Genomic DNA, 25,673 nt, shown 5'->3' on the forward strand with positions numbered 1-25,673 from the left:
ACTGTTCAGAGGTCTGATTCAGACACCAAATCAGGCCATTCAAACTGCCCCAGGCCAAGTACCCCATTTATCTCCACCGAGAATGAGCCTGGCCCATTACCTGACTTGGACAAGAAGAAAAGCTAGGTACCCGCTTGAGAACGGCTAAGAACTCCAAGCTGTGATTGGCCTGGTAGGCCACTGGATGCCACTGGCGTTCCACTCCTGTGGGATGGAGAGCCGCCCCCAGCTGTGCCCTGACTCCTCCAGGCAACTGCTCAGGAAAGAAGTGTTTCTGGCTTCATCCCACCTGGCTGACAAAACCCTCTTATTGCCAGGTCACTGCTGTCCCGAAAAGGGGCAGCAGTCCCCACACGGCCATTCCTCAGGAGCAGCTCAGAGTAACTGAAATAAATTCTCCATAACCTCCCCAGATATTTCTGGGGCTGCTCTAACCGAAGCCATTTAATTCTGACTTATCAGAAAGCCACCGATTTCTCCAAGTTGTCTGGCTTTTTAAAAATATTCTGCGTGGGGGCACCTGGGTGGCTCAGTGGGTTAAGCCTCTGCCTTTGGCTCAGGTCATGATCTCGGGGTCCTGGGATCGAGCCCCACATCGGGCTCTCTGCTAGGCAGGGGGCTTGCTTCCTCCTCTCTCTCTGCCTGTGTCTCTGCCTACTTGTGATCCCTGTCTGTCAAATAAATAAATAAAATCTTTTAAAAAATATATATTCTGTGTGGGGGCACCTGGGTGGCTCAGTGGGTTAAGCCTCTGCCTTTGGCTCAGGTCATAATCTTGGGGTCCTGGGATCGAGCCCTGCATCAGGCTCTCTGCTCAGCGGGGAGCCTGCCTCTCCCTACTTCTCTGCCTACTTGTGATTTCCGTCTGTCAAATCAATAAATAAATCATTTAATAAATAAATGAACAAATAAATATTCTGTGTATATTTCATGTAATAACTTTGGCAAATTGGGAAACTGTATTAGGGTCTTGGTTCTGAGGTCACAGTTCCCAATGGACAGTATTGACTCTCTGACCTTCACGGCTCTACTCACGGGACCCCTTACCCCTGCTTTCTGGGATGTCATTCCCCATCGTGTAATAAATATAAGCCCTGTGCCTCAGGCTCTGTTTTCTGGGAAACCCAAGGTAAGATTCCCATCAAGAGGGTGAGGAAAAATAATTCTCCATCTCAGAAGATGGCTCTTTTCAGCTCTCCCTCTCAGTTCTCTCTCATTGTCTCTCCCTTCCTCAGCCTCCACCATGGGAAAGACAGCCTGCACGCCGGGCACTGAATACAGACTCATTTCCCTTGCAGCCAGAACTAATGCTACCGTTAGACAGACCCTGGTCTACTGATGATCTCTTTGCCATACAAGACTTTACATCTTTGGGTGGCTCAGCAGTTGAGCGACTGCCTTTGGCTCAGGTCATGATCCTGGAGTCCAGGGATCAGGTCCTGCACCCAGCTCCCTGCTCAACAGGGAGTCTGCTTCTCCCTCTGAACCTCCCCCATCTCATGCTCTCTCTCTTGTTCTCTCTCTCTCTCTCTCTAATAAACAAATAAATAAAATATTTAAAGAAAAAAAGAGATTTTACATCTTTACTAAATCGTCCATCAGCAGCATTACTGGGTCTTGGCTAAGCCTAGGTCAGGCTGTCAGTAAGTGAGAATAAATATAGGCAGACAGAGAAAACAGACCAATTCCTGAGAGACACCAAAGGATCACCTATGGCTATCTAAAGCATCCCCGGGCCTCTACATCAATAATTCTCCCAGAGCACAGATAAAATGAAATCAAAGAAATATTCCAGTTGTGGACGTAGGTACCCCAAGAGATGCAAAGATCCTATCTGTTCACCCCCGTGGGGAGCATGAAGATGATGCTGGTGTCAGTGTTTTATCAGCTTGAACAAGCCCCAAATACTCTGGCCCCTCCCTTCCCCATCACCCTTCAAAGGTGTTAGAGCCCTGGACTCCTCTGCTCCCTCACACATTCCTCTGAAACTAACTCACCACCTGGTCCAGAGGAAACAGAAACAGACCGCCCTCACCTTGTCTCTGACTGCCAGTAAAGCAAATTTCCTTCTCACTGGGGACCCCTTTGCCACCCAAACAGAGATGAGAAAGGAGACATGAAAGTTTCCTTTCTTGTCCTTCCTTTTTGCTCATTCTCTATGACAACAGCAAATGATATCTCAAAATTGCCATCTGCCTCCTGCCTGTGCCATGCTCTCTTGCACAGATGGGACCAAGATCTGATTACAGGGATGTCAGATAGCTCATCCCAAGGAGCAGCTTAACAAAATGCAGTTGCTTTCCCCTCCAGGTGTCCACAAATCAGCTGGAAAGATCTCTTTATAAACCCATCAGATAGTAAACATCACATAAATGCTGCTCCCTTAAAGAGATACCCTAATTCTAATAGTACTGATAATTGAACACATTTCTGGAAGTTCTCTTTGGAACTGACTCCAGGGCTCTCTCTGCACCACTCACTGAATGATTACCAAATGCCAAGCATCCTCCCATGCCAGGCACTAGGCTATGACAATAATTAGAACAAAAGTCCTTCCCTCAGGAACATGTTGTCTAATGGAGGGAGCAAACATATAAGCAGGGAAATTAGAACCTGATAAATTGTAGAACAAAGTTACACACAAGTACCATGGGGTCTAGAGAAAGAAGCCACCCACCCTCACTGGAGGGTCTGGGGAAGCCGGCTTTGTGGAGGGCATGACCTTGATGAGTGAAAGGCTGAAGAGTGGGGAAGACATGTAAGCAAACAGACAGCAGGGCTAACGCCTGGAACCATAAGGGCTGTGGCATGAAACAAGACAGGATCAGACAGGGAATGACCCCACTTGCCATGCTAAGGGCAGACTTATTCCTATAAGCAATGGTTAGCTAAAAGCAAAAACATAATGGTGCCTTTTTTTCCTTTAGAAAGATAACTCTGGCGTTTTGCAAAGTAAACATTGGAGTAGAACTGGAGATCATAAGAACAGGATACTCTTTACCCAACGACTATAAGATGCCAAACACTGATAGATCTTTAAAGACCAGATCCTACCTGAATTGCAGTCATAAGAAGCGACAGCGAACATTTACTGAGTTGTTATTATGTACCCGATAATATGTACAGAACTTTAATAGCGTCGCTTATTTAATCTTCAAAATAGCTCCAGGATAATGATTTCATAACACGTCACACCATCACACTGTGTGCCTTAAACTTATGCAGGAATGTAAGTCATTATTTCTCAGTAAAACTGGGGGAAAGTATATTAAAAATTAATTTAAAATAAGCCCATGAGCTTAATATTATTATGTCCATTTTCTAGACCTGAGGCTTGGAGAAGTTACACAACCAGCCAAAGGTCATGTGGGTTGTAAGGTTACAACCAGTCAAGTCAGGATTCAGAACTAGAACTGCTGAACTCCAGGGCCAGGACGGGCAGGGGGGCACTGTGGCGCGGTGTTCAGCAGGGAGGAGGAGAGAGGGCCTGGGGGCTGGGTATGAAAGCCATTAGACAACTCTGAAGGAGAAGCAGTAGAAGGTGAGTGATGGGAACAGCCGGGAAGTTGGATGACTGCTAGCCTTTGAGCTTGAGAGTCCGAATGGATTGCCTTGTACTCTTGTCCTGAGAAACAGAGGAGGAAGCACCCTGGGGTTGGGAGAAAAAGACCAATGAACTGTGTTTAGAACATGCTAGATAGGAGTTATCTACAGACTATCCAGGTGAAAAAATCATCTCCAAAATCAGCAAGGTGTGGAAGGTCGTTGATACTAAGTGTGGAGAACCATCCAGGGAGGATACGGAGAGCAGCCCGACGGCAGAACGTGGAAAACATGGACCCCAAGAGGAAACAGAGCAGAGGACACAGAGCAGAAACCCCAGAGGACACAGCAGCGGAGAGGCGGGGAGACTGGCTGGAGGTGGGACGCTTGGAGGTCAAGGAAAGGAGATGGGAAGGACTGTCCGCTTCCTCCAAAGTTATCTCCCTTCCCACCAATTCCCCACAACCCCTCACCTCCGACCCAAGAAGCACCAGGGAAAACCTCCACCTCTTTCTTCTTTCACATCGTTCCTGTTCCCCTGACAGAGTGAGCAAAGTACCATGATGAGCTGTGAAGCTTGACTTCGTGTGGAGGTAGGGGGAGCAGGTCTGGGTCTTGTCCAGCTACATATATGTATGTACGTGTATGTATCTATGTATGTATTTTAGTATTCTCCTAGCACCCAGCATTTATTTCTCTGCAGTACTTATCACATCTACAACTGAATAATTCTGTATTTGGTTACTTAGTGTCTGTCTGTCCTGCATCTAAGCTCTATGACAGCAAAGACCAGGCTTATCTTTCTATCCCCAGAACCTAAGAGAGTACCTTAGATATTTGTTTTAATATTTATTATTTGGTTGATTGGCTGAACGGATGGATGAATGAATGGATGGATGGATGGATGGATGGATGGATGGACAGGTGATCAACAATAGTAAAAGTTGTGGGAAGGTTAAGAGGACTGAGGAGTGCAACTAGAACAGGAAGTTGACAGGTGGTCACTAGGGAGCTCGGGGAGAGAGCGACAGTGACTGAAGGCTCCGGGTGGCTGACTGTAGGCTGGGAGAGAAGTAGGAGGAAGGAGACAGAGGCAGTGGGCATATACCACACTCAGGAGTCCCACTGTGGACAGGAACTGACTCAGCGGACTCTCTTGGTTTCCAACTTTATAACCTTCTCAAAAAACTTATATATAACCTATAACCCTCTCTATTTTTGGAAACAATAAAAGATCATTGAGAATAAGTTCAGGTGATCCAAGCAGATGGTCATGCTCAGTGTCATTTCTCGTCAAAAACAGTACCTGATTTCCAAATGACTGATCGTCTACTATGACTCACAAACTACTTCCAAAGGCAATTCCCAAACACAGTTGACAAAACAGATATATTTTGATAATGGCAGCGCCCCTGAAATCGAAGTGACTACTTTGAATAAGTGTATACTTGGCCATAAGAGTTCTACTATCTGTCCTTTCCTGTTTTTCAGTCTTCAGAGTCACGTACAGTAGGTAGAAGTAGCAGGACTTAGAGGAACGCTTTCCTAAAATGCATTATACACCTTAGGATGGCTTTTTTGTGGCCCATGAATAAAGTGATGTATGTTTGCTTATACTGACTTTTGTGTATATTAGAAAAAATACATACAGTTCATCGAAATCGTAATATCACATACCCTACAAAATGTCTTTGATCAATACATTTAAATTATGATTTGAAAATTTAAATATAAGGTTTTTTAAAGAAACCTATTTAAAAAAAAACAATACTTTCGTTACAGCAAAATCATTAGGGTGTAACACGTGACTCAAGCTTGGTAGGACAGAGACTGTGGGCTTTCCAGGTGTCCAGACCGAAGTTCAAGTCCCACCTCTGCCATTTACTAGTTACTGAAGGACCCTGTGAACGTTGCCTAACTTCTACGAGTCTCAGATTACTCACCTACAAAATGAAAAATACCAATACTTATTTTACAGGGTTTCCCTGAGGACAAAATGAAACCAAGCACGAAGACCCCTAGCAGAGCCCTGGGCATGCAAGTTGGTACCCAGCCAAAGGTAGCTATCATGCTTGACAGTCCAAACATTATACACATATTCAAACAAATCCCAGCCATGTGGCTATTTATATCAATGTGTCCATTTATTCCAGCTGACCTTTGTTTTCTATCTAAATTGCATTACCGCTGCAAGTGAGCAGTCACTAGGCTGAAAAGGAAGATCAACAACACAACTGAGGGGCAGAGGCTAACGGGAGGCCTGGAGGCACTTGGACTCAGGGCCCGAGTTGGGTTGGAGGGGGGCTCAGAAAGCATCGCAGCCAATAAACACTCTGTGTTTCCATAGTGATGTTACCCTTCTAAGAGCGCGGCTTGACTGAGCATCAACCTTATAATTATTAACTCAGATTCTAAACATGAGAAGCCAAACGACCCGAGCAGAAGGAAAGCCAGGGACAGTCTTATCAAGAATGAATCAGCCTCTTTGATCTTGAGGTAAACCAACCCACTAAACATCAAGCTTCCACCTGGGGTTTTTCCAGACACGAAAATGGTTGCCTAATTCTCAGCTGTCTGGAGGTTCCAGTTCAAACCGGCCTTAAAGAAAAAGAAGGGGGGGAAAAAAAAATAGTCCCATCACTTTGCCAGCGTTCACACTCCATTAAAAACATACACAGGTCCATGCTGCTCGTCCAAAGAGACAAGGCCTCCGAAAATATTTTTAACTAAAAACAATCCAGGTGAAGTGAAGACAGATTATTCCACCGAATTTGGAACTCAACATTCAAGTATAAAGAGAGGGGTAAACAGAATGAAAACAGAGAGCAGAGGTAGAAGGCATTCAGAGGCTAGGCAGAGAAGCAGGCGATGGGAGGAAAATCCAGGACATCAAAGAAGCTGAACACAAAGTACACAGAGGGAGCTAGTGCAGGCGAGGCGTGCAGAAATGGATGAAAAACAGAGAAGAGTCAGAAGAGGGTTCAGCTGGGCAAGCGCCGTGGAAATCAGCATCTCGCACTACATTTCCAGAAGCCTCTCCCCTACCTACCCACCCAGACTGTGCGCGGCACCGTGAATTAATCAGCACGTAAATCACTGCCTTTATCTGCGGAAATGGAATTTAGCTGCCAATCTTGATTGGGGGCATAGAGGCCTCCTCCCAGAAAGATCCCAGCTCTCAGGGAAAATGCCTTTTCTTTCCTTCAACCAAAGCTTGCATAAACCCAGGGAAACAGCTGCCGCTGGAGCCACAGACTTTGTGAAAGGTGGCAGGCTGAGGACGGTAATTATAATTAGCAGTTACATAACATGTTTGTTCTTCAAAGTGCTCTACAAGCATCAGCTAATTAATAGCTTACTATGCCCCATGCGGATCCACTGGTTTTTCATGTAGTGACTAATCCCTGTACCCCCACTGAACTCTGAATGGGGGAGGCAGAGCTGCCTGAGCCACGAAGCCAACGGCAGAGGGTCCAGAAGCTATGCCCGGCTCTCTAATCAAGAGACTCCATAGGGATCTCAGGGCCAAGAACACTTCCCCCAAATGTTTAACTCGGCATCCCATGAGACAGCTGCCTCATTGGCTCCAAACAATTCTTAGAAGCGCTACTGAGATACACTAATAGAGTGGAATGGCCATCAGTCTGGTCCAATATGGCATGAGCTCCTCTCAATTTCCCTCATGAGACTGGGACTCTGGAGTCCTTGGTGTTAGTTATAGGACTGCCCTCACTTCTCTCTGCAGGTAGGGTTAGGTCAACGAGAATTCCCTAAGAACAGGTTGAACTCGATCACTGGGTTCCCACCCACGTCTACCCTTCTTTGTTTCTATGTTCACAGTCTCTGGCCTACATCCTCTTCCGTCTGAGGCAGAGACAAACCAAGGTGGGAAGTGCGTGGCATAGATGCCTCCAGTAGCAGCGCTGAATTCTTCACCTATTTCAGGGAAGTCCATGAACATCCTGAGTCTGTAAAACATTTCACATATGTGCATACACACATTTCTTTGGAGATAAGTCTGTTTACCCTCTTGCCCCATACATTCCAAGAAGGTAGTGTCCAGCAAAGTACCTCAACCACAAGTGCATGCTAAATGGATACCTATTAAGTCAATTTGATAGAGTTCACCAAATTCCTATGCCCCGCATGATTAGGAACTGTTGCTCCATGGATAATTAATCACTAGCAGTCCCCATGTTTTGCTTGCTCTGGCTAGACTTTCCCATGGAAAGCTCTGAACAGCAAGACCCAAGACATGCTACCACAGTTCTGCCGCAGGTCAAACCAGAGACCCAGCCCAAAGCTGCCTTGAGATTTCACTCTTCAGAGATCTGTCACTAGAGCCAAGGACGTCAACATCTAAAAACACATTGCCCAGAACAACCATTTGTCACACCCCGTGCCTAACCCTCACAAACAGTCACTGCCTTCTCCTACCTTGTCCCTTGGAGGCCCTGCTATGAACTGAAGCATGAGGAAGTGCTTACTTGTGACTCATAAGAAGACCTTCCTCAAGACAGGCCAATAATTTCAGTAAAAGACCTAACAGGTAGAAGGTGCTTTAGACTTTTCAAAGTGTTCCCCATAAAGGGTCTCATTCAATTCGCTCTCAATAACTCTTGAAATAGGAAACGGAGACTTTATTTTCCCCCTTTTATAGACGAAGAAACCGAGGATCTAAGCAAATCACGCCTTACCCGATGACACACAGCCCACAGATGACACTGCTGGACTTTGCACTGCTGTTTCAAAACCCCTTTTCACCAGGACCCCCATTTGGGGCATATACCCAAAAGCAATGAAAGCAGGCTCTCAAAGAGATATCTGCATGCCCGTCCTCACAGCAGCACTGTCCACAATGGCCGAAAGGTGGACGCAACACAAGTGTCCCTCAGTGATGAATGGATCAACAAAATGTGGCAAATACACATGACGTAATGTTATTCAGCCTTTAAACAGAAGGAAACCCCGCCATTTGCAAAAACACAGATGAATCCACAGAACATCATGCTAAGGGAAGTAAGCCAGTCACAGAAGGACAAACGCTGCCTGATTCTGCTTATATGAGGTATCTAAATTCGTCAAATCCACAGAAACAGAAAATAAAATGGCGGTGCCAAAGGGAGGAGGAAGTGGGGAGTTACTGGTTAACGGGTACCGAGTTTCAGTTTTGCAATATGAAGAGGGTCTGGAAATGGGTTGCCCAACAGTGTGAATACACTTGATACTTTAAAATGGTTAAGGCAGTAGATTTTATGTTGTATGTGTTTGACCACAATTAAAAATTTAAAAACAAACATTAAAAAACCTCTTTTCCCATTACACCACCTTTTCTTTGAAAAGCTGCCAACATGGGCTAAGTTAGGACTTTCCAGTATGCTCCCGGAGAAAACGGTTCATGGAGAAACATTTCTCAGCCAGCCACGTAGAGGAGACGGGAATCACTGTGATTTCAGGTGAGTTGCAGAAGACGATGCCCAAGTTTATTTTTCCAAGCCACCCTCTAAATCTTTTTTTTTTTTTTAAGGGTTTTTTTTTTTTTTTTTTTTTTACAGAGAGAGAGCGAGCACAAGCACCCAGAGAGGCAGGCAGAGAGAGAGGGGGAAGCAGGCTCCCTGCTGAGCAGAAAGCCCGATGCAGGGCTCGATCCCAGTACCCTGAGATCATGACCTGAGCCGAAGGCAGAGGCTTAACCCACTGAGCCACCCAGGCGCCCCCCACCCTCTAAATCTTCAGGATTCAGCCAACACACCTAAAGCCAGGTGCCCACTCAGGTAAATGTCACAGCCAGGCACAGTACACAGAGGGAGCGGGGGGGGGGGGGGACAGGGGGCGGTCCCCAGCTCCTATGGGCTGTTTGCTTCCAGGAAACAGAAGCCCCACAGAACAAAAGTCCATACCTGTACATGTCAAAGCACTTTTCCTCCAAGTGCCTTTCTCCGTGCAGACGGAAGTGATCTTTCCCCCAGGGCTCTCAAAGCCCTCTTGACAGACATAGTGAGCCACACTGCCTGGGCTGGAGCTGTGATTCCCCACCAGCACTGCATGGTGTACTTCCGGAGGACGGCCACACTTGATCTCTGCAAAGGAAAGAAGCATAGCACAAGTTACAACCCCCAGCTTCTAGCCCTAGAGTTCACATTTTAGGAAAAAAACATTTTGCCGCAATAGAGACTCCCTCATATGCGAAAGAGAAAACATGAACCCCATCAAATAATCCAGCTGCAGATACAGAAGATTGTTCGGAGGATGCCTGGGTGGCTCAATTGGTTAAGGGAGTGCCTTCGGCTCAGGTCATGATCCTGGAGTCCTGGGATCAAGTCCCACATCGGGCTCACTGCTCGTCAAGGAGTCTGCTTCTCCTCTGACCCTCCCCCTTCTCATGCTCTCTCTCTCATGCTCTCTCTCTCTCTCAAATAAATAAAATCTTAAAAAAAAAAAAAAAGACGAAGAAGATTGTTCGGAAGTAGAAAAAATAGGCATGCCCCAATTCGGTGAAACTTACAAACGTGTACACGTAGAAAATATTCCAATTGTAAGATTATTTACATTACAGAGAATTCTTTGGTCAATGAAACAATTCATCTGAGGTTTTTTTAAATATTAAAAATAGTAGGTACTTTTATTAAAAAAAAAGTAGGGGGGCGCCTGGGTGGCTCAGTGGGTTAAGCCGCTGCCTTCAGCTCAGGTCATGATCCCAAAGTTCTGGGATCGAGTCCCACATCGGGCTCTCTGCTCAGCAGGGAGCCTGCTTCCTCCTCTCTCTCTCTGCCTGCCTCTCTGCCTACATGTAATCTCTCTCTGTCAAATAAATAAACAAAATCTTAAAAAAAAAAAAAAGTAGGTACTTTTTCCTACGTATCATGAGATCACAAACTCCTAAGTAGATGATAACATAATTATTGTTTTGTTGCCAACTGATTATTAAATGAAATAGGTACAAAATCTTTGAACTTTTAAAGCAAATTAATAGGGAAAGTATATATATAGTCTAAACATTCACTTTATGTTTCTATAAAGGAAAAAAATTAGCTGCATAGAAGGAGACAAGCCTAGAATTATAAAACTGATTTGAAATTTGTTCTCTGCAGCTCTGACTACGAGGGCACACTAGAATATTTACAGAAACTATCTGAAGGAAATGGATTATGATGCTACCATTTCAGACTCAGCCAAACTTTACTTCATGTAAGAGTAGAAGAACGTTATCTTCAAATATTTTGCAATTTTTGAAAATCCATATGTTTATCTTTTCTGTTAAAAAAACAAAAACAAAAAAACAAAAAAAAACCTCCAGCCCAACAACAACAATAAAATGAACCAGAATTAAAATCCTAAAAGAAGGAGAGGGCAGGTTTTAGAAGAAACACTAGCAAGCAATGAAATATAAATGATGTATAGCTTAAGTCTCCATAATCATTTAAATGTGACTGGAGGAACACCTGGGTGGCTCAGTCAGTTAAGCGTCTGCCTTAGACTCAGGTCGTAATCCCAGGGTTCTCAGATCAAGTCCTGTATCAGGCTCCTTGCTCAGTGGGGACCCTGCTTCTCCCTCTGCCTGCCACTCCCCTGCTTGTGTTCTCTCTTCCTGACAAAATTTTTAAAATGTGGCTGCAGAGCTTGATATAACTAGGAGTAAAGGATTCTACAATGAAAAGTTGAACAGTGTAAAAAAGGAATAATTTGAAAATAAAATTCCAAACTATTTCAAAAACTCTAAGCAATGAGGCAAAGGGAAGAAACGAACATGCCAAATTCCTCACAAAGTCGTGGGAAGTTCATACATACACTTTTATTCAGGAAAGCATAATAAATCTAAAATAAGGAAGTTATAGTCATTGCAAATACAGCCAAGAGTCCCAGTTATACCCAAATACAGAGAAAAAAATACATATATCATTTCTGCTGTTCACTCTACTGTTTAGTTTTCTCCCCAGTCTGTAGAAAGCCAAGGAATATCACACAGTCTTGACATGCAGGCTTTTCAAATATAAGGGCAAAGTGCCTCTGACTCTTGGTTCCAGCTCAGGTCCTGATCTCAGGGTCTTGATATCAAGCCCTGTGTTGGAGTCTGCTTGAATTTCTCCCGCCCTCTCCCTCTGCCCCTCCTGCTTGTGCTCTTTCTCTCTTTCAAATAAATAAATCTTAAAAAAAATAAAGTGTAAGTGAATTTATTGAGACAAAGAACTCAAGATAGAGAAAATGGTATGATCTGTTCCCAACTCCCCAACAACCATTCTTGGCCTTAGAAACAGGTAGCTTCTCTTCAATGAGCTTCTGATACAGAACTGGTGGATTTAATGGAACTGCACATGGTTCTGCCCCACTGTGGATGTCTGGTTTGTTGTAGAACCCCAGAGTTCTTTCCCAGAGCAAGCTTTCATCTGTTGAATTGAAGTTTTCATGAGAACGTCAATAAAGCAGCTCAACCCACCCAACCCAGTCTCTTGGGTCTGTGATTTTATTTTATTTTTTTAAAGATTTTTACTGATTTGTTTGATGGAGAGAAAGAACACAAACAGAGGGAGAAGCAGAGGAAGAGGGAGAAGCAGGCTCTCCACTAAGCAGAGAGCCTGACGTGGGGCTGGATCCCAGGACCCTTGAGATCATGACCTGTGCCAAAGGCAGATACTTAACCAACTGAGCCACCCAGGCACCTGGGCTCTGGGATTATAAAGAAAAGTTCGTCTCTGGTCAGTGTAGATTCACATCATCAGCAGTTATGGGACCAGAACCAGGTGGTCATTTCATAAATCCTCCAACCCTGCCCACCTCAAAAGTCCCATACTTGCTCATAGGGATTTATTCCTTTTTCATACTTGTGTACCAGACACAAGGCCTCTTAGCCCTCGTCATGTTTTTCCCGGCACCAAACCTTTAGACGTATCAACCGGCCCAAAACAAGACATGAGTAGATTTTTGTGTACCTGGGCAACCAACCAAACAGGTGGTTAATGTTTCATTAGGCTGCCCAGTCATTGCTGACATCTAAAATATCTTCTAGCTAAAACTAGGGTTTAGCTATAGCAGGAAATAGAAGGCACAGCAGTGAAGAGATTGAGTGTAAGGGTTTATGTAGGTTTTTGGACCTTGAAGCTGGAATTCTAAACAGCACATTGGAGAGGTTTGGGAAGGAACCTAGTGATAGATCATTGGGTTAAGGGAGAAGCACAGATTCTAAAGGTATAGGAGTACAGAAGATACCTATGTTGGCTTCCACCTTTGGATGTGACTAAGAATAGTGGAAGGCATATAACAGTATAAGATTTTTAAAAATTCATACCAAAAATATTAAATTTGGGAGTTGATGAGAGATCAGTAGCTCAGTCTCTGGGGACTACAGTTCAGAGACTCAGGGAGATGCCCAGTGGTGGGCAACCATGACTTGATGAGTTCCCGTCCCATAGCTACTCAAGATGGATAGTCCCTTGGTGAGAGATAGAGTGGATTCTAGCATGACTTGGATTAAACACATGGTTCTAAACAGCAGCTGTACATCTGAACTGCCTAGGGAACTTGTAAAGCACAGCCTCTCCCCTTACCCAGAGATAAGTCTTCCAAATCAGTAGTACAGAGTTGGGTTCTTGACATCCACATTTCTACAAGCTTCCAAGTTTGAGTTTTATGCACACGCTCAGCTCAGAACCTAAATTAAATACTAGTAGGAATAGCTACCATTTATCATCACATGCTTGAGGGCTTAATGTCTTTCTCTGAATATATTATGTTTTCCCAAATATATGGTCAGTCTGGAAAGAACAGAATCTTTATTTGATCATCTCCTGAACTCCCACAAAGCCTACTTAAAATAATACGTTTTGCATAGTAAATACAATAAGTAATTGTTCATCGATAGCTTGCCACTACTTTGTCATTGTTTGAGATATAACAAATGTTCCTTTGATATGAGTAACAGCCCCTGAGGAAAGAAAGAGGCATCAGGAAATTGTCAGTATAAATAACAAGACAGGTACACATTACCTTTATATTGTTATCCAACAGAGGGAACTCACACCTACCAAACGCCACAGAGATGAAAGTGGAATAAAAGACTCATAAAAATTAATATCAGTGTTGTACCAGGGAATTCTGGGAATCTTGTTCAAACCTCAATCATTTTATTTTTTTTTTAAGATTTATTTATTTATGGGGGAGCCAGGTGGTGGGTATTATGGAGGACACACAGGGCATGGAGCACTGGGTGTGGTGCATAAACAATGAATTACGCTGAAAAGAAACTAATTTTTTAAAAAAAGATGTATTTATTTATTTATTTATTTGACAGAGATTACAAGTAGGCAGAGAGGCAGGCAGAGAGAGAGGAAGAAGCAGGTTCCCCCCTGAGCAGAGAGCCCTAGGCGGAGCTCGATCCCAGGACCCTGGGATCAGGATCTGAGCCGAAGGCATAGGCTTTAACCCACTGAGCCACCCAGGTGCCCCAAACCTCAATCACTTTAATCATAGTAGCATTCATTAAAGTCCTACTAAACATGTCTATTAAATATATACTATCTCATTTATTCATCAAAGAAAACCTTGCAAGGTAGGTGGTTTCTTCCTCACAAAGTTTAAAGATATGAATATGGAGCTTAAGAGCCCCTCAGAGCTCCTAAGAGCTTAAGTCACGTTCAAAAGTCCACCACCAATAGAAGACAGAGCCAGTACTCAAGCCATGGGATGTATGACCCCCAAAGTCCAGGTCCATTAAGCTGGGGAGTCTTACAGTAAAGGGGCCCAGTCTAGGCCCTGAATAGGACTGAGCGAAAAGTTAGCTAAAACCTCAGGAGAAAAGGTTGCATAATGAAGCATTCAAATCAGATGGAAGAGTTCTGTAACAACTCCCTCTTCCAAATCTTGTCTCCCACAGCTTTCCCAGAGCAAGACAGCTGCTGGAAACAGACTTAACCTTACATCTGTGTGATACCCTGGAGCCTTCTTAGTACCGATGTTTAACCCCATAACGGGGTTCTGGCCTGGGTCTGGCCTGGCATATGGCCCTGTCACAGATATTCCCATCATGCTTTAGAGGGATGGCAGCCTCCACCACTTCTACTCAGACTTAGTGGTACCCAAGAAAGCAGATGGCTACCATTAAGAAAGACTCCAAAATCAATCCAACGGAGGCTGCAATAGGTAGGAAGAAAAATAAGGTTCTCCACGAAATGCCCAAAGTTCTCACTATCACAAGGAACTAAGCCATTTAAAAACAGTTTATAACCAAAAAGAAAGAAAAACAAATCTGCATTAGATATGCATTAGGGGTGTTCATTTAAGCACACATTTCTCTGGCTAATTATATTATGAAGGAACAACGTTTGGAGATGTGTCAGCAATACAGTCAACTAATTATGAACATGCTGGGAATTTTTTTAAAGATTTATTTATTTGGGAGAGAGAGCATAAGCGCATAAGTAGGGGAGAGGCAGAGGAGCAGACTCCCCTCTGACTCCCGCCGAGCACAAGCACGGAGCCTGATGTGGAGCGAGATCTCACCACCCTGGGAGCATGACCTAAGTGGAAAACAAGAATCAGATGCTTAACTGTCTAAGCCACCCAGGCGCCCCCATGGTGGGGAATTTTTCCTTACCTCCCACTATCTTTGATTTCATTCAAATAATCAACTTCAAAATGGGGTGGGGGGGGGGGACTGTGCTGTGCCTGTTTCAAGGACCACATTCATACTGTAATTCCATTTCATATCTTGGAGGTAAAAATGTTTATCTACACTACGAGCTTTAATATGCAACCCAAGAAAACATCCCAGAAGGAAAACTGTTTGATGAAAGGTATCAGCAATTTATAACACCTAATCAACGGACTATACCACTGGTATCATCCCCAATGGCAATTTCTCATTAGAAACATCAGCACAATAATGTGATTGATTTCAGAAATAACATAGTAATATAAGGCTTCATCTAAGACTGTTTTAGACAGCAATAAATACCAAGCTGAGAAAGGAAAAAAAAAAAAAAAGACCAATAACGTCCATAAATTGAGGCAGACATCTTGCCAGCTACCAGGGGAATGAATGATAGACCTATTCCACAAGCTGATATTGACTCAAGAAAAGTCTTTCCAGAGAAATAAACTACTAGCTGGAAAGCTCTGGCAGAGGAGCAGAAACAAGTATGAAAACTGAAGAAAATCATATTAAAGTCAGTTTTCATTTACACAACAATAACAGAAATGTCCCTGTTGTGCCTTGAAATCAAAGCAGAATTACAGATCACCTAGAAATCGGTGGGGTGGGGCAGGTTGGAAGAGTCCAAATGGTCAGGCAGATTAACACCAGAGTCTCCACTATACTTGTGTTCTGGATCAAATAATTCGGCCCTTAGACCTTTATTGTCTTCATCTGCTTCATTTGGAAAAATGTTCCTTTCCCTCCCGTCATGCTAAGCTCTCCATGGGCTATACCTACAATCCCATGTTTTTAGACTACCCCCTACAGTCATGTGAGTTATTAATATTCCTATGAGTATTAATCTTTGTGACGTGTACCGGTAAGAAATACGGCCTAAGGAATGGGGCTGAATAAATGTAACCTTACGACGAAGTTTCACGTATTTTATGCCATGTTCTTAATTTGGCCACGTGTAGTTAGAGCCTCCTTCCAGGATCATCTGAGCTCTTTATTCCACGTATCATCGATGTGGGGGGTTGGAATCTAGCATCTCAGTATGTGGCAACTTGCATTTAGAAAATGTTATTACGATCATCAAAGGAAAATGAGAGGGTTGTATGATGCCACGAAGCACATTCTCAAGGAGAGCTTATTAACTGCGGTGACTAAGCTAATGAGCTCATTAGTACCAAAAAGTCCACTCGCCCTTAAGGCAGCAGAAAATAATAATAACAACTTTTTGATGTATTTTGTATTCCCAAGTCTTCCATGAACTTTAGCCTTGATGAACAATGCATTTCCTTCTGATCATATTCATAGAGAAAGCTCACTTGGAAGAAGAAAAAAAAAAATTCCACTTCACGTAACAACACTTATTGTCAACAAATAGCATCTGGTATGAAAACAGCTAGAATCTGAAGACTCCAGAAACTGCAGGGGTGACAGAATAGGTGAAAGCGTGAGTGCTGGAAAGAAAAAAAAGAATTTTCAACGTCTGCTCCTGTAAGGATCTTTCATTTGTAGAGGTGATAATGGTTGTTGACGCTTTGAACTGCACATGAATCTTTCTTTTTTTCCAAAAGTAACATTAAAACTCTTCATTTTAATGCTCTACTTGTAGGCAGAATACTTGAACTGAAAACTAATAAATTAGGTAAAGTGAAAGCTGGAGAACTTTAGACCTTTCCCTTCTACGGTGGGAAATTTCGCAAACATCTGACATTTTGGTAAGAGACACTACCTGCCACTCCCCCCTAGATCATGACTGTCTCATTACAATGTGATTATGTATCTGGCAGCACCGAGTGCTTTCTACCATTGTTTCTCATTAAATCTTCATAGCAGTTCTACAGGATGGAAACAATCTTACCCCTTCTACAGAAGGAAACCAGTTGAGAGAAATTTAGAGCTAGTTCCGGAACTGCCGAGTGGTTCGCCCAAAACTCACACAAGTCTTTCTGATTCTAAGGTTCCCACTTCCCCACCCCGTGGCAGTCTCATAACCAGCATCATGGTTCGTTCTGCACACTCCAGTGACTCTGAACATTTGTAAGTGGCATTTACACTGCAAAAGGATAACACAAGAGATTTGTTGTGTGCAGGCAGGAAATCAATGTGGTCTTCCTAAATGTTTGAGAAGATCAGTATGTGGTGAGGTGCCCAAAATCCATTTCAAACAATTACCTGGAACACAGAAGATAAACACAAGATACGTGGCTGCCACTGTGTCCAGCCTGCCCCACAGCAGGCACCACGAGTGAATCAGAGCACTCTTTCCTGCTTGGCCTCCATGTGAACCTTCTCCACAGCCTGAATGAAAATCCTGAGAGAGCAGTGCAACAAAACTTGTCCACTGCCCCTCACCTAAATACCCTAATTTGTGGTCCATTTACATAAAAACTTTGTCAAATACTCTCAGCTTGGCAGAGAAGAGATGGGGCTCTACTACAAGAACCTTAAAAGATGAAGAGTTGTCTCCACAATAATACGTATTCTTCAGGGCAGGTCCCAGCCCACACCTTGGACTCCCAGGTCCTCCAGCCTTTCCTCATTGCCTCCCACCTCCAGCACTCACAAGGGTTGTTTCTAACATGGATTCTGCCTTCAAGAAAGTGCTTTGGGTTCTCATATTGATACATATGCTAGTGACACAAGGTAAGTCACTTTCTCTCTGGTGAGAATGAAAAAGAACATCCCCTATCTGTTGTAAATAGAATATATGTGAAATGAGAGATAACCAATTAACCACCTCAAAAGGCATTTCTACAGATCAGATGAGACAATGTTTACAGAAAACCTTGTCCACCTTAAAGTGCTGGCCACCTTTGGAGAAATCAGGCTCTGCTATTCATAGACTTTAGAAACCATGTCCCATCGTCATTCACCAACTCAAAGGAGAAACTCTGCCTCTGCCAGCAGCCCACGGTGCTAGACCGCTCTCCTTGGAGGGCCACTTGCGTGGATATGGGGAAAACCAGGAGTCAGTCCAAGGCCTGGCTTGCACTGAGAGATCACGCCAAGTGAGAAGCCCACGTGAAGATATGGAAGACAAAGTCAGAAGATGTGGTATCAGGAAAAGACATGAAACTTGAGAACTGAAACCAAAGAGGAGGCCCGGGTTTCAGCAAGGCTCAGCCCAGGATAGGCTGGACAGCAGTCTGGGAGCCAACTCGATGCCCACCGTGGTCTGTGCCACCTTTTGAAGAGGATTCGGGTGCTTCCATGGGACTTAGGTATGCTCTTAGGTATGCTGGGCCCTGTGCCAGGTGCTAGAGAGATCATGCTGAACAAGACTCCATGGTCACAGGGCTCTTATATTCACAGTCCAGTAGGAGTGACATAAACCACAAAAATGGTCATAAATAATGTGCTTGTATACTGGGGACTAAGAGAGAGAATGCTGTCAGAGATGACACCGAAGCTGAAACTTGAAAGACAAGAAGGCCCTTGCTATGCCAAGAACAGGGAGACTCCATGAACAAACAAGTGAATAAGGAAAATGTGGTGTATACACAGAATGGAATATTACTCAGTCTTAAATAAGAATGAAGGTCTGACACCTGCTACAACATGGATGAACCCTGAAGACATTACGCAAAGCGAAATAAGCCAGCCATAAAACGACAAATATCGTACGAGCCCACATACATGAGGTACCTAGAACATAAATTTACAGTGACGGAAAGTAGAACAGAGGTTACCAGGGGCTGGGAGTCATAGGAGGGAGAAGTTATTGTTTAATGGGCACAGAGTTTCCGTTTGGAATGATGAAAACATTCTGGAGATAGATAACAGTGCTGGTTGGGCAACACTGTGAATGTACTTAATGTCACTGAATGGTATACTTATCAGTGGTGAAAATGGTCAACTTTTTATCACGTGTATTTTACCACAATAAAAAAAAAAGTTTAAGGTGGTTGGCCAGTATTATAAGTAACAGGAGAAGCATGTGCAAAAGCCCTGAGGTTGATAAAAGCTTGGCCTATTGGTGAGAATGATAATTTCATGAGAATGATGGCAAATGGAACCTGTAAAGAAGCCAAAAAGGCCAAAAACCCTGCTGGCTTCAGAAGCCATGGTTAGGAGTTTGGATTTTGTCTTAGAAGACAGATTTTTTCCCCCCCAGAACCCTCCAATTGGTCTGCCTCCACTATAAACCAGTCCTCACCACACTCTTACACGGCAAGCAAACTACACTAAGGGGAGAGCACACATCACCTCTTCTCCAGAATCATCCTCTTTCCTGTGAGAACCCTTAGCATTTATTCATTCTTCTCACATAATACATAGGAGTTCACCATTACATCATAGTTCACGATGGACCTGTGTTTGCTCTTCTCCCAGACCCCTGATGGTCTTGGTCACAAGGGCTACAGCATATCTAGCATCAGACCTGGGCTCTAGATTGATTGTCGATAACAACACAGTTGAAGAGATTCCTTCACTTTGCTTCTGGCTTGGCTGAATTTTTAAAATTTTAATTTCTTTAGGCTCCCACATACAAACTTGCATCTTTTCTGAAAATTAAAAAAGTCCTAGTAAAATAATAGGAAGCGCAAACCAGAGACTGACACTGTCTTCTCTAGAGAGCTGATGGACATGGGGGACTAATGTTGCCATAAATCCCTCCCTAAATCAGAAGAGGGAGCCACAGAAGCCCTGGGCATTAGGAGCTCTCCTTCTCACTTCCAGCACTTGCTTCTGAGGCTCGCTTGGAGGGGGACCCATGTCAAAGGGTCCTGGCCACGGTGGCACACAGAGAAGGCAAACAATAGGGTCTACCAACTGTGCCTTCTCTGATGGGGAAGTCAGTGAAATCGGACACAAAAGCTGGGTCCGTGACACACAGCTGCTCCCTTACCAAGTACCTGTTCCTCAGCAACATGGAAGTTCACAGTTTGCTAGTGTTGTCAGTAGAATTCCCAATTCCAGTGGCTTTAGATCTCGGAGCTGAAAATGCAGTGCCGGCTGGCCCACGGCTAGGCTTCTGGAGTCCCAGGGATGATGAAGGGTAAGTAAGAAGGGGTGCTCAGAGGAGCAGACACAGCTTTGAGAAGCTGGTGGCCATGTGGTGACGCGGGGGAGGAGAAGCAGGGTGGCAGCAGGCAGACGGAGCCGTTATTAAGGAGGGAAAAAAGAAGCGAAGATCTTCCAAATAACAGTTCTTTGGGGAATGTAACAAGTACTTTCCTCCAAATTAACTTTCCCCACTCTCGGTCCAATAATCCAGATGACAACTAGTTCTCAAAGTCACACAAACTCTTTCATTTGGGTTTTCCTATATAAATCCTTAGGGATTTATTTATATATTATATATATATATTTAATTGTATAAAATATAATATATATAATTATATATATATATATATTTATTTATTTATATATTGATATGCATTAGGGCACACTTTAATCCAAGTTCTGCATTTTAATTGATCCACCGAAAGATAATGTGAGAACTAAAATGTACTTTTAGAATTTCTTAACCCCCAAGATGACAATGAACTATTAAAAATGTGTTTAGAGCCTGAATCACAAATCAGAACAGCACAAGAATTAACTTAGCCAAACACATCACTGGGAGGTCCTAGCTATGCAGTAAATTCAGTGAAAACGGCTTCCTTTTTTCCAAAATGGAAAATAGCTTTGTTACTTTGTCTAAGGCATTTAAAATTCTTTCAATAAAGAGGGACGCCTGGGTGGCTCAGTGGGTTAAGCAGCTGCCTTCGGCTCAGGTCATGATCCCAGCGATCCTGGGATCAAGTCCCACTTTGGGCTCTTTGCTCAGCAGGGAGCCTGCTCCTCCCTCTGCCTCTGCCTGCCATTCTGTCTGCCTGTGCTCGCTCCCTCCCCCTCTCTCTCTCTGATAAATAAATAAAATCTTAAAAAAAAAAATTCTTTCAATAAAGAAAAAATATCATATATGAAAATCCCTGGATCCTGGATCCCCCGCAGTGGATCCCCCCAGTGGAAGTTACCACTGTTAATATTTTGACGCATCACCTTCTAAACTTTCATGAGCATATATGTGCATATGAGCTTTTTCAAAATTCATGCGATGTTATTCATATAATTGATAACTCAGTAATACACTGTTAAGCCTAACCTATGTCAATAAATATTATTTTCCAATGTAATTTTTATTGGCTACATAATATTCCATTTCATGTACATGCCATGATTTATTTAATTGATCTCCCATTGATAGAAATTTGGGATTGTTTCCAATATTTCACTTATAATATTACAGAATATATACCACAGAATATACTACAGAAAATTATAAATATGAGTGCTTTCTACTTCTCTCCTATATTACACAGGAATATGTCAATTACCAAAGTGGACCCCAAAAAGGATAGGAAACTTAGACCTGAAAGTATAGGGTTTTTTAAAATAGCCCAAGGACTACCTCTCTAAAAAAGCCACATCCAGATAATTTGCAAGTGAAATCTCCCAAGCCTTTAAAAATTCTATTTATAGTAGTCCAGAGAAGGAAGAAAGAAATTCTTTCACATTCTTTTTTTAAAATTTAGAATAATACTGATACCAAACCCAACAACGACGGCATAGAAAAAAGAAAATAAACCAACCTCACTTCTGAATATTAATGTAAAATTTCTAAGTAAAGTTCAGCAAATATAATCCAGATAAAAAGAAAAAAAAAAACAAAGACCCAGAAAGAAGGCTCCATTCCAGATATTAGTTTGTAAGATCATTATCAGGAAATCTAAAAATATAACCTTACCATATGACTTGGTTAAAGCAGAAACGTATATGATCACTTGAACACGTCTAAAAGATGTAATAAACGTAACTCATTTCTGAATTTTTTAAGCCCCAGTAGAGTGAGACTAGATAGTGGCTTCCTTAAGATTATATAATGCCAGGGGCACCTGGGTGGCTCCATCGGTTGATCATCAGACTGTTAGTTTTGGCTCAGTTCATAATCTCAGTGTCCTAGGATCCAGTGCTGTGTCATGCTCTGAGCTCAGCACAAAGTCTGTTTGAGATTCTCTCTCCCTTTCGTTCTGCCCCTCTCCCCTCAACGTGCACACATGAGCCTTCTCTTTCTCTCAAATAAATAAATAAAATCTTAAAAAAAAAAAAAAAGAATACAACTTCTGAAACCAGAATTTCTGGGTTCAAGTTCAGCTCTATCACTAGCTATATAATCTTGAACAGATTACTTCATTTCTCCGTGCCTCACTTTCCTCATCTGTAAAATGGGATAATAATAGTACTCCTAGGGATCCTGTAAGGATTGATTGTGTCAATTGATACAAAGTGCTTAGAACAGCCCCTGGCACATGGCACTGGGTCAGTGTGTATAAGAATATAACTAGAAATCCATGTCAAAGAGCCAAGATCATGAATGCATCATGAAACACTAAAACCACTGCCATGAAAGTCATGAATAAGGATACTCAAAGTCAACACTACTATTTAACTTTTTGTTCTGTAAGTACTAACCAAGTGGGTTGACATGAGAAACCTAACTTACAAACGTAGAAAAATAAAAGATGGAATTATCATGATTTGCCAATAACTATTCCTGAAAATACCAAGAGAAGCAACTAGAATGCCTCTTGGAGACAACAGGAATTTACTGGATCTATTTAATTCATTCGCCACCGTAAAGAGAAATTCAGAGAGAAATACGAAAACAATCTCAAAACGACAGAAGCTGGGATCCTGGACCTTTTGAAAACTCACCTTGGCAATGTAATTTTGGGGACTCCCACGTGCCCAAAGCTGTGCAGCTTGAAACTGTATCTTCCAGGTCACTGAAAAATCCTTCTTTGCAAGCATAACGCACCTGGCTGCCAAGCCTAGAAGTGTAATTTCCGACGATAAGGCCATCTGGGACCTCAGGAGGGAGGCCACAGTCTATTTCTGAAAATAAATTAACGTCAAATTCATTACTATGTGAATATGAATTTACAAAACTCATCATCTCTCTCCACCTCTACCCCATCGTCCCCTTTCCCTACACACACACACACACACACACACACACACACACATCTGAGCGATATTTTACATAGACTGGTTCATTTCCATTTTGACTTCTGGGCATGTTTCCAGTGACTGTCTCTATTCAATCTTCTGGCCTTCCATCAGTAATAGCATCTACACAGACACAAAGCTGATGGGATTTGGCAGTCAACCCTCACTAATTCACACTAGTTAAAGAGAAGCCTAGCCCAGTGGAGTAAAACATTTGAATTGCAAAACACCTTCAGATATATACAGCTTTGTAATTTTCAGAGTCATTTTTCTATTGCTGGTCTTTAAGAGGGCAGCTATGTTTACTATATAAAATCATGTTTCGTGGGAGAATATCTACTAACTGCTAAAAATCCCAGAAGTTTACCAAGTGTAGCTTTTTTTTTTAATCTAAGATAGCCAACCCTTTTTGCCCGGTAATATTGACTTTATTTAATAGGTTGTACAGATGTGCAAAGGAACAGATAATCTCCACTCACATCCCCAACACAGGCCCCACGGACACAGGCTCCCAGCAGAAGAAAGTCATCTGAGAGCAGAATCCCACTTTCAGAAAGCTCCCTTCTTTGGCAGACACCCACCTATGCATGACGTGGTGTCTCTGGCCGGGTGGAAAGGTTCAGGCCCATTCTCTGGGAAGTATCCATCCATACAGTAGCATTCGAAGCTTCCATAAGTGTTCACACACCGTCCTCCTTGCCTGCACAGGCCGGAAACCTCACACTCATCGATGTCTTGAGACCCAGATATAAGAAGGGAGAGAAAAAACAATAAAAAGGGAAACACAGGGGCACAGGGGCATTGGAACAGCCATTTCTCACATTCTCAATCTCCCCTTGCAAACAAGGATGCATTTGTTTGCAAGGGCATCATGAGTTTTATTTCATTCCTCAAAGGTTATTTTCATATACCCTTCCTTTATGCCACCAGTACTAAAAGGTGCTCAATAAATCCTTGTCAGTGTTGTTTTGGGAATTTACAAAAACCAACAACTATCACCAACTCTCTGACACGCAACAAAAAGAGCCCCAGAGAAGCATGCCGAAAAAAATTCAATCACTACAAAATAAGGATGGCCTCTACCTCATACCTGAAAATATCTGAAGGATGGGACCCCTGGGAGGCTTAGTCTGTTAAGTGTCCGACTCTTGGTTTGGGCTCAGGTCATCATCTCAAGGTCATGAGATCAAGTCCCTTGTCAGGCTCCTTGCTGGGCATGGAGCCTGCTTAAGATTTTCTCTCTCTCCCTCTATGCCCCTCTCTTTAAAAAAAAAAAAAAAGAGGGGCGCCTGGGTGGCTCAGTGGGTTGAGCTGCTGCCTTCAGCTCGGGTCATGATCTCAGGGTCCTGGGATCGAGTCCCGCATCAGGCTCTCTGCTCAGTAGGGAGCCTGCTTCCCTCTCTCTCTCTCTGCCTGACTCTCCGTCTACTTGTGATTTCTCTCTGTCAAATAAATAAATAAAATCTTAAAAAAATAAAAATAAATAAAAAATTAAAAAAAAAAAGAAAGAAGGAAAGAAAGAAAAAAAAAAACCTGAAGTAGAATTCCAAATATAAAACAATTTAAACCAGAGTGAAAAATGCTTTCTAGCTCATGACCACGGGGCAAGTCAGGTAATAAGAGGAAAATTCAGAAGAGTCTCACTAATTTTATCAAGATTACAAGAACTTAAGACAAGCTTTGAAAAGAAAAATACATGCCCCTTGTCAGACTTTTCTCCTTGATTGAAGACAGCCCAAAGTATCAGGTACAGCAGTAAACACCGCATAGTAATTCAGAGACCAGAGAAGAAACCTCTCTGCCAGTTAGCAGATTTTTCCCCCAGAAATGACTTGGAGAACAAAATAAAAACTGTAGGAATGCCATCAGAGCCATATACACACCGACTTCACCAAACAAAACAAAACAAACAAACAAATCTTAAGTTAAATGGGACTATTCCCAGGACACTTGCAAGAACCATGGTGGGGGCAGGGGACAGGGGGCAGGGGAGCCAAGAGCAGAGAATAGCAAGACTGAGGAAAACCTGGTTGTTACCCGGCTCTGGGATCGCAAAGGCTGGTAGTTTTGGAAGGACCACTATAAAGTGGCCAATATTCTATTCTGCCAGATGCAGAGCATTTTGTTTTGTTTTGTTTTCTCAAACCTACTAACACCATAGTTTCACAAAAGAAGGAAGAAAATACCAGAACCCTTTTACGTTTTGTTTGTGACTTTATCAAAACTCATCATACTCTCCTTTTTGTTTGCATTTGGGTCTTGGGCCAATGACCTCCTCATCGCTCACTGATCACTGTTTAGGAGGCAATCATTACTGTAACTGCTGACAGAGCCCACACAATCTACCAGTTCTGATCAACGTACATCTCTAACGCGGCAAACTTTGGGGAAAATCTGGGAGATCATCTCTAAAGATGGTTGGCCATTTCTTGGGGATTCGAGAGTGGAATCCATTCCCCCTCCCCGTGGGCTGGTCTAGAGGCTCGCTTTGGACAAC

The 25,673-nt window shown here is 43.0% G+C and overlaps 1 protein-coding gene across 8 annotated transcripts in view; it reads right to left on the reverse strand.

The window, feature by feature from the left end:
* SUSD1 (sushi domain containing 1) overlaps window positions 1-25,673 on the reverse strand; it is a 136,635-nt gene that overhangs the window by 79,276 nt on the left and 31,686 nt on the right. For all 8 annotated transcript variants that reach the window (XM_082696898.1, XM_082696893.1, XM_082696896.1 and 5 more), the window contains exons 4-6: window positions 23,758-23,910; window positions 22,883-23,062; window positions 9,444-9,623 (exon numbers count right to left, since the gene is read on the reverse strand). In XM_082696898.1, coding sequence (XP_082553024.1) covers window positions 9,444-9,623; window positions 22,883-23,062; window positions 23,758-23,910 — 513 coding nt within the window. The remainder of the gene's footprint in view (window positions 1-9,443; window positions 9,624-22,882; window positions 23,063-23,757; window positions 23,911-25,673) is intronic.

The sequence above is a fragment of the Mustela nivalis genome (assembly GCF_964662115.1).
Source record: "Mustela nivalis genome assembly, chromosome: 13".
Taxonomy (NCBI): domain Eukaryota; kingdom Metazoa; phylum Chordata; class Mammalia; order Carnivora; family Mustelidae; genus Mustela; species Mustela nivalis.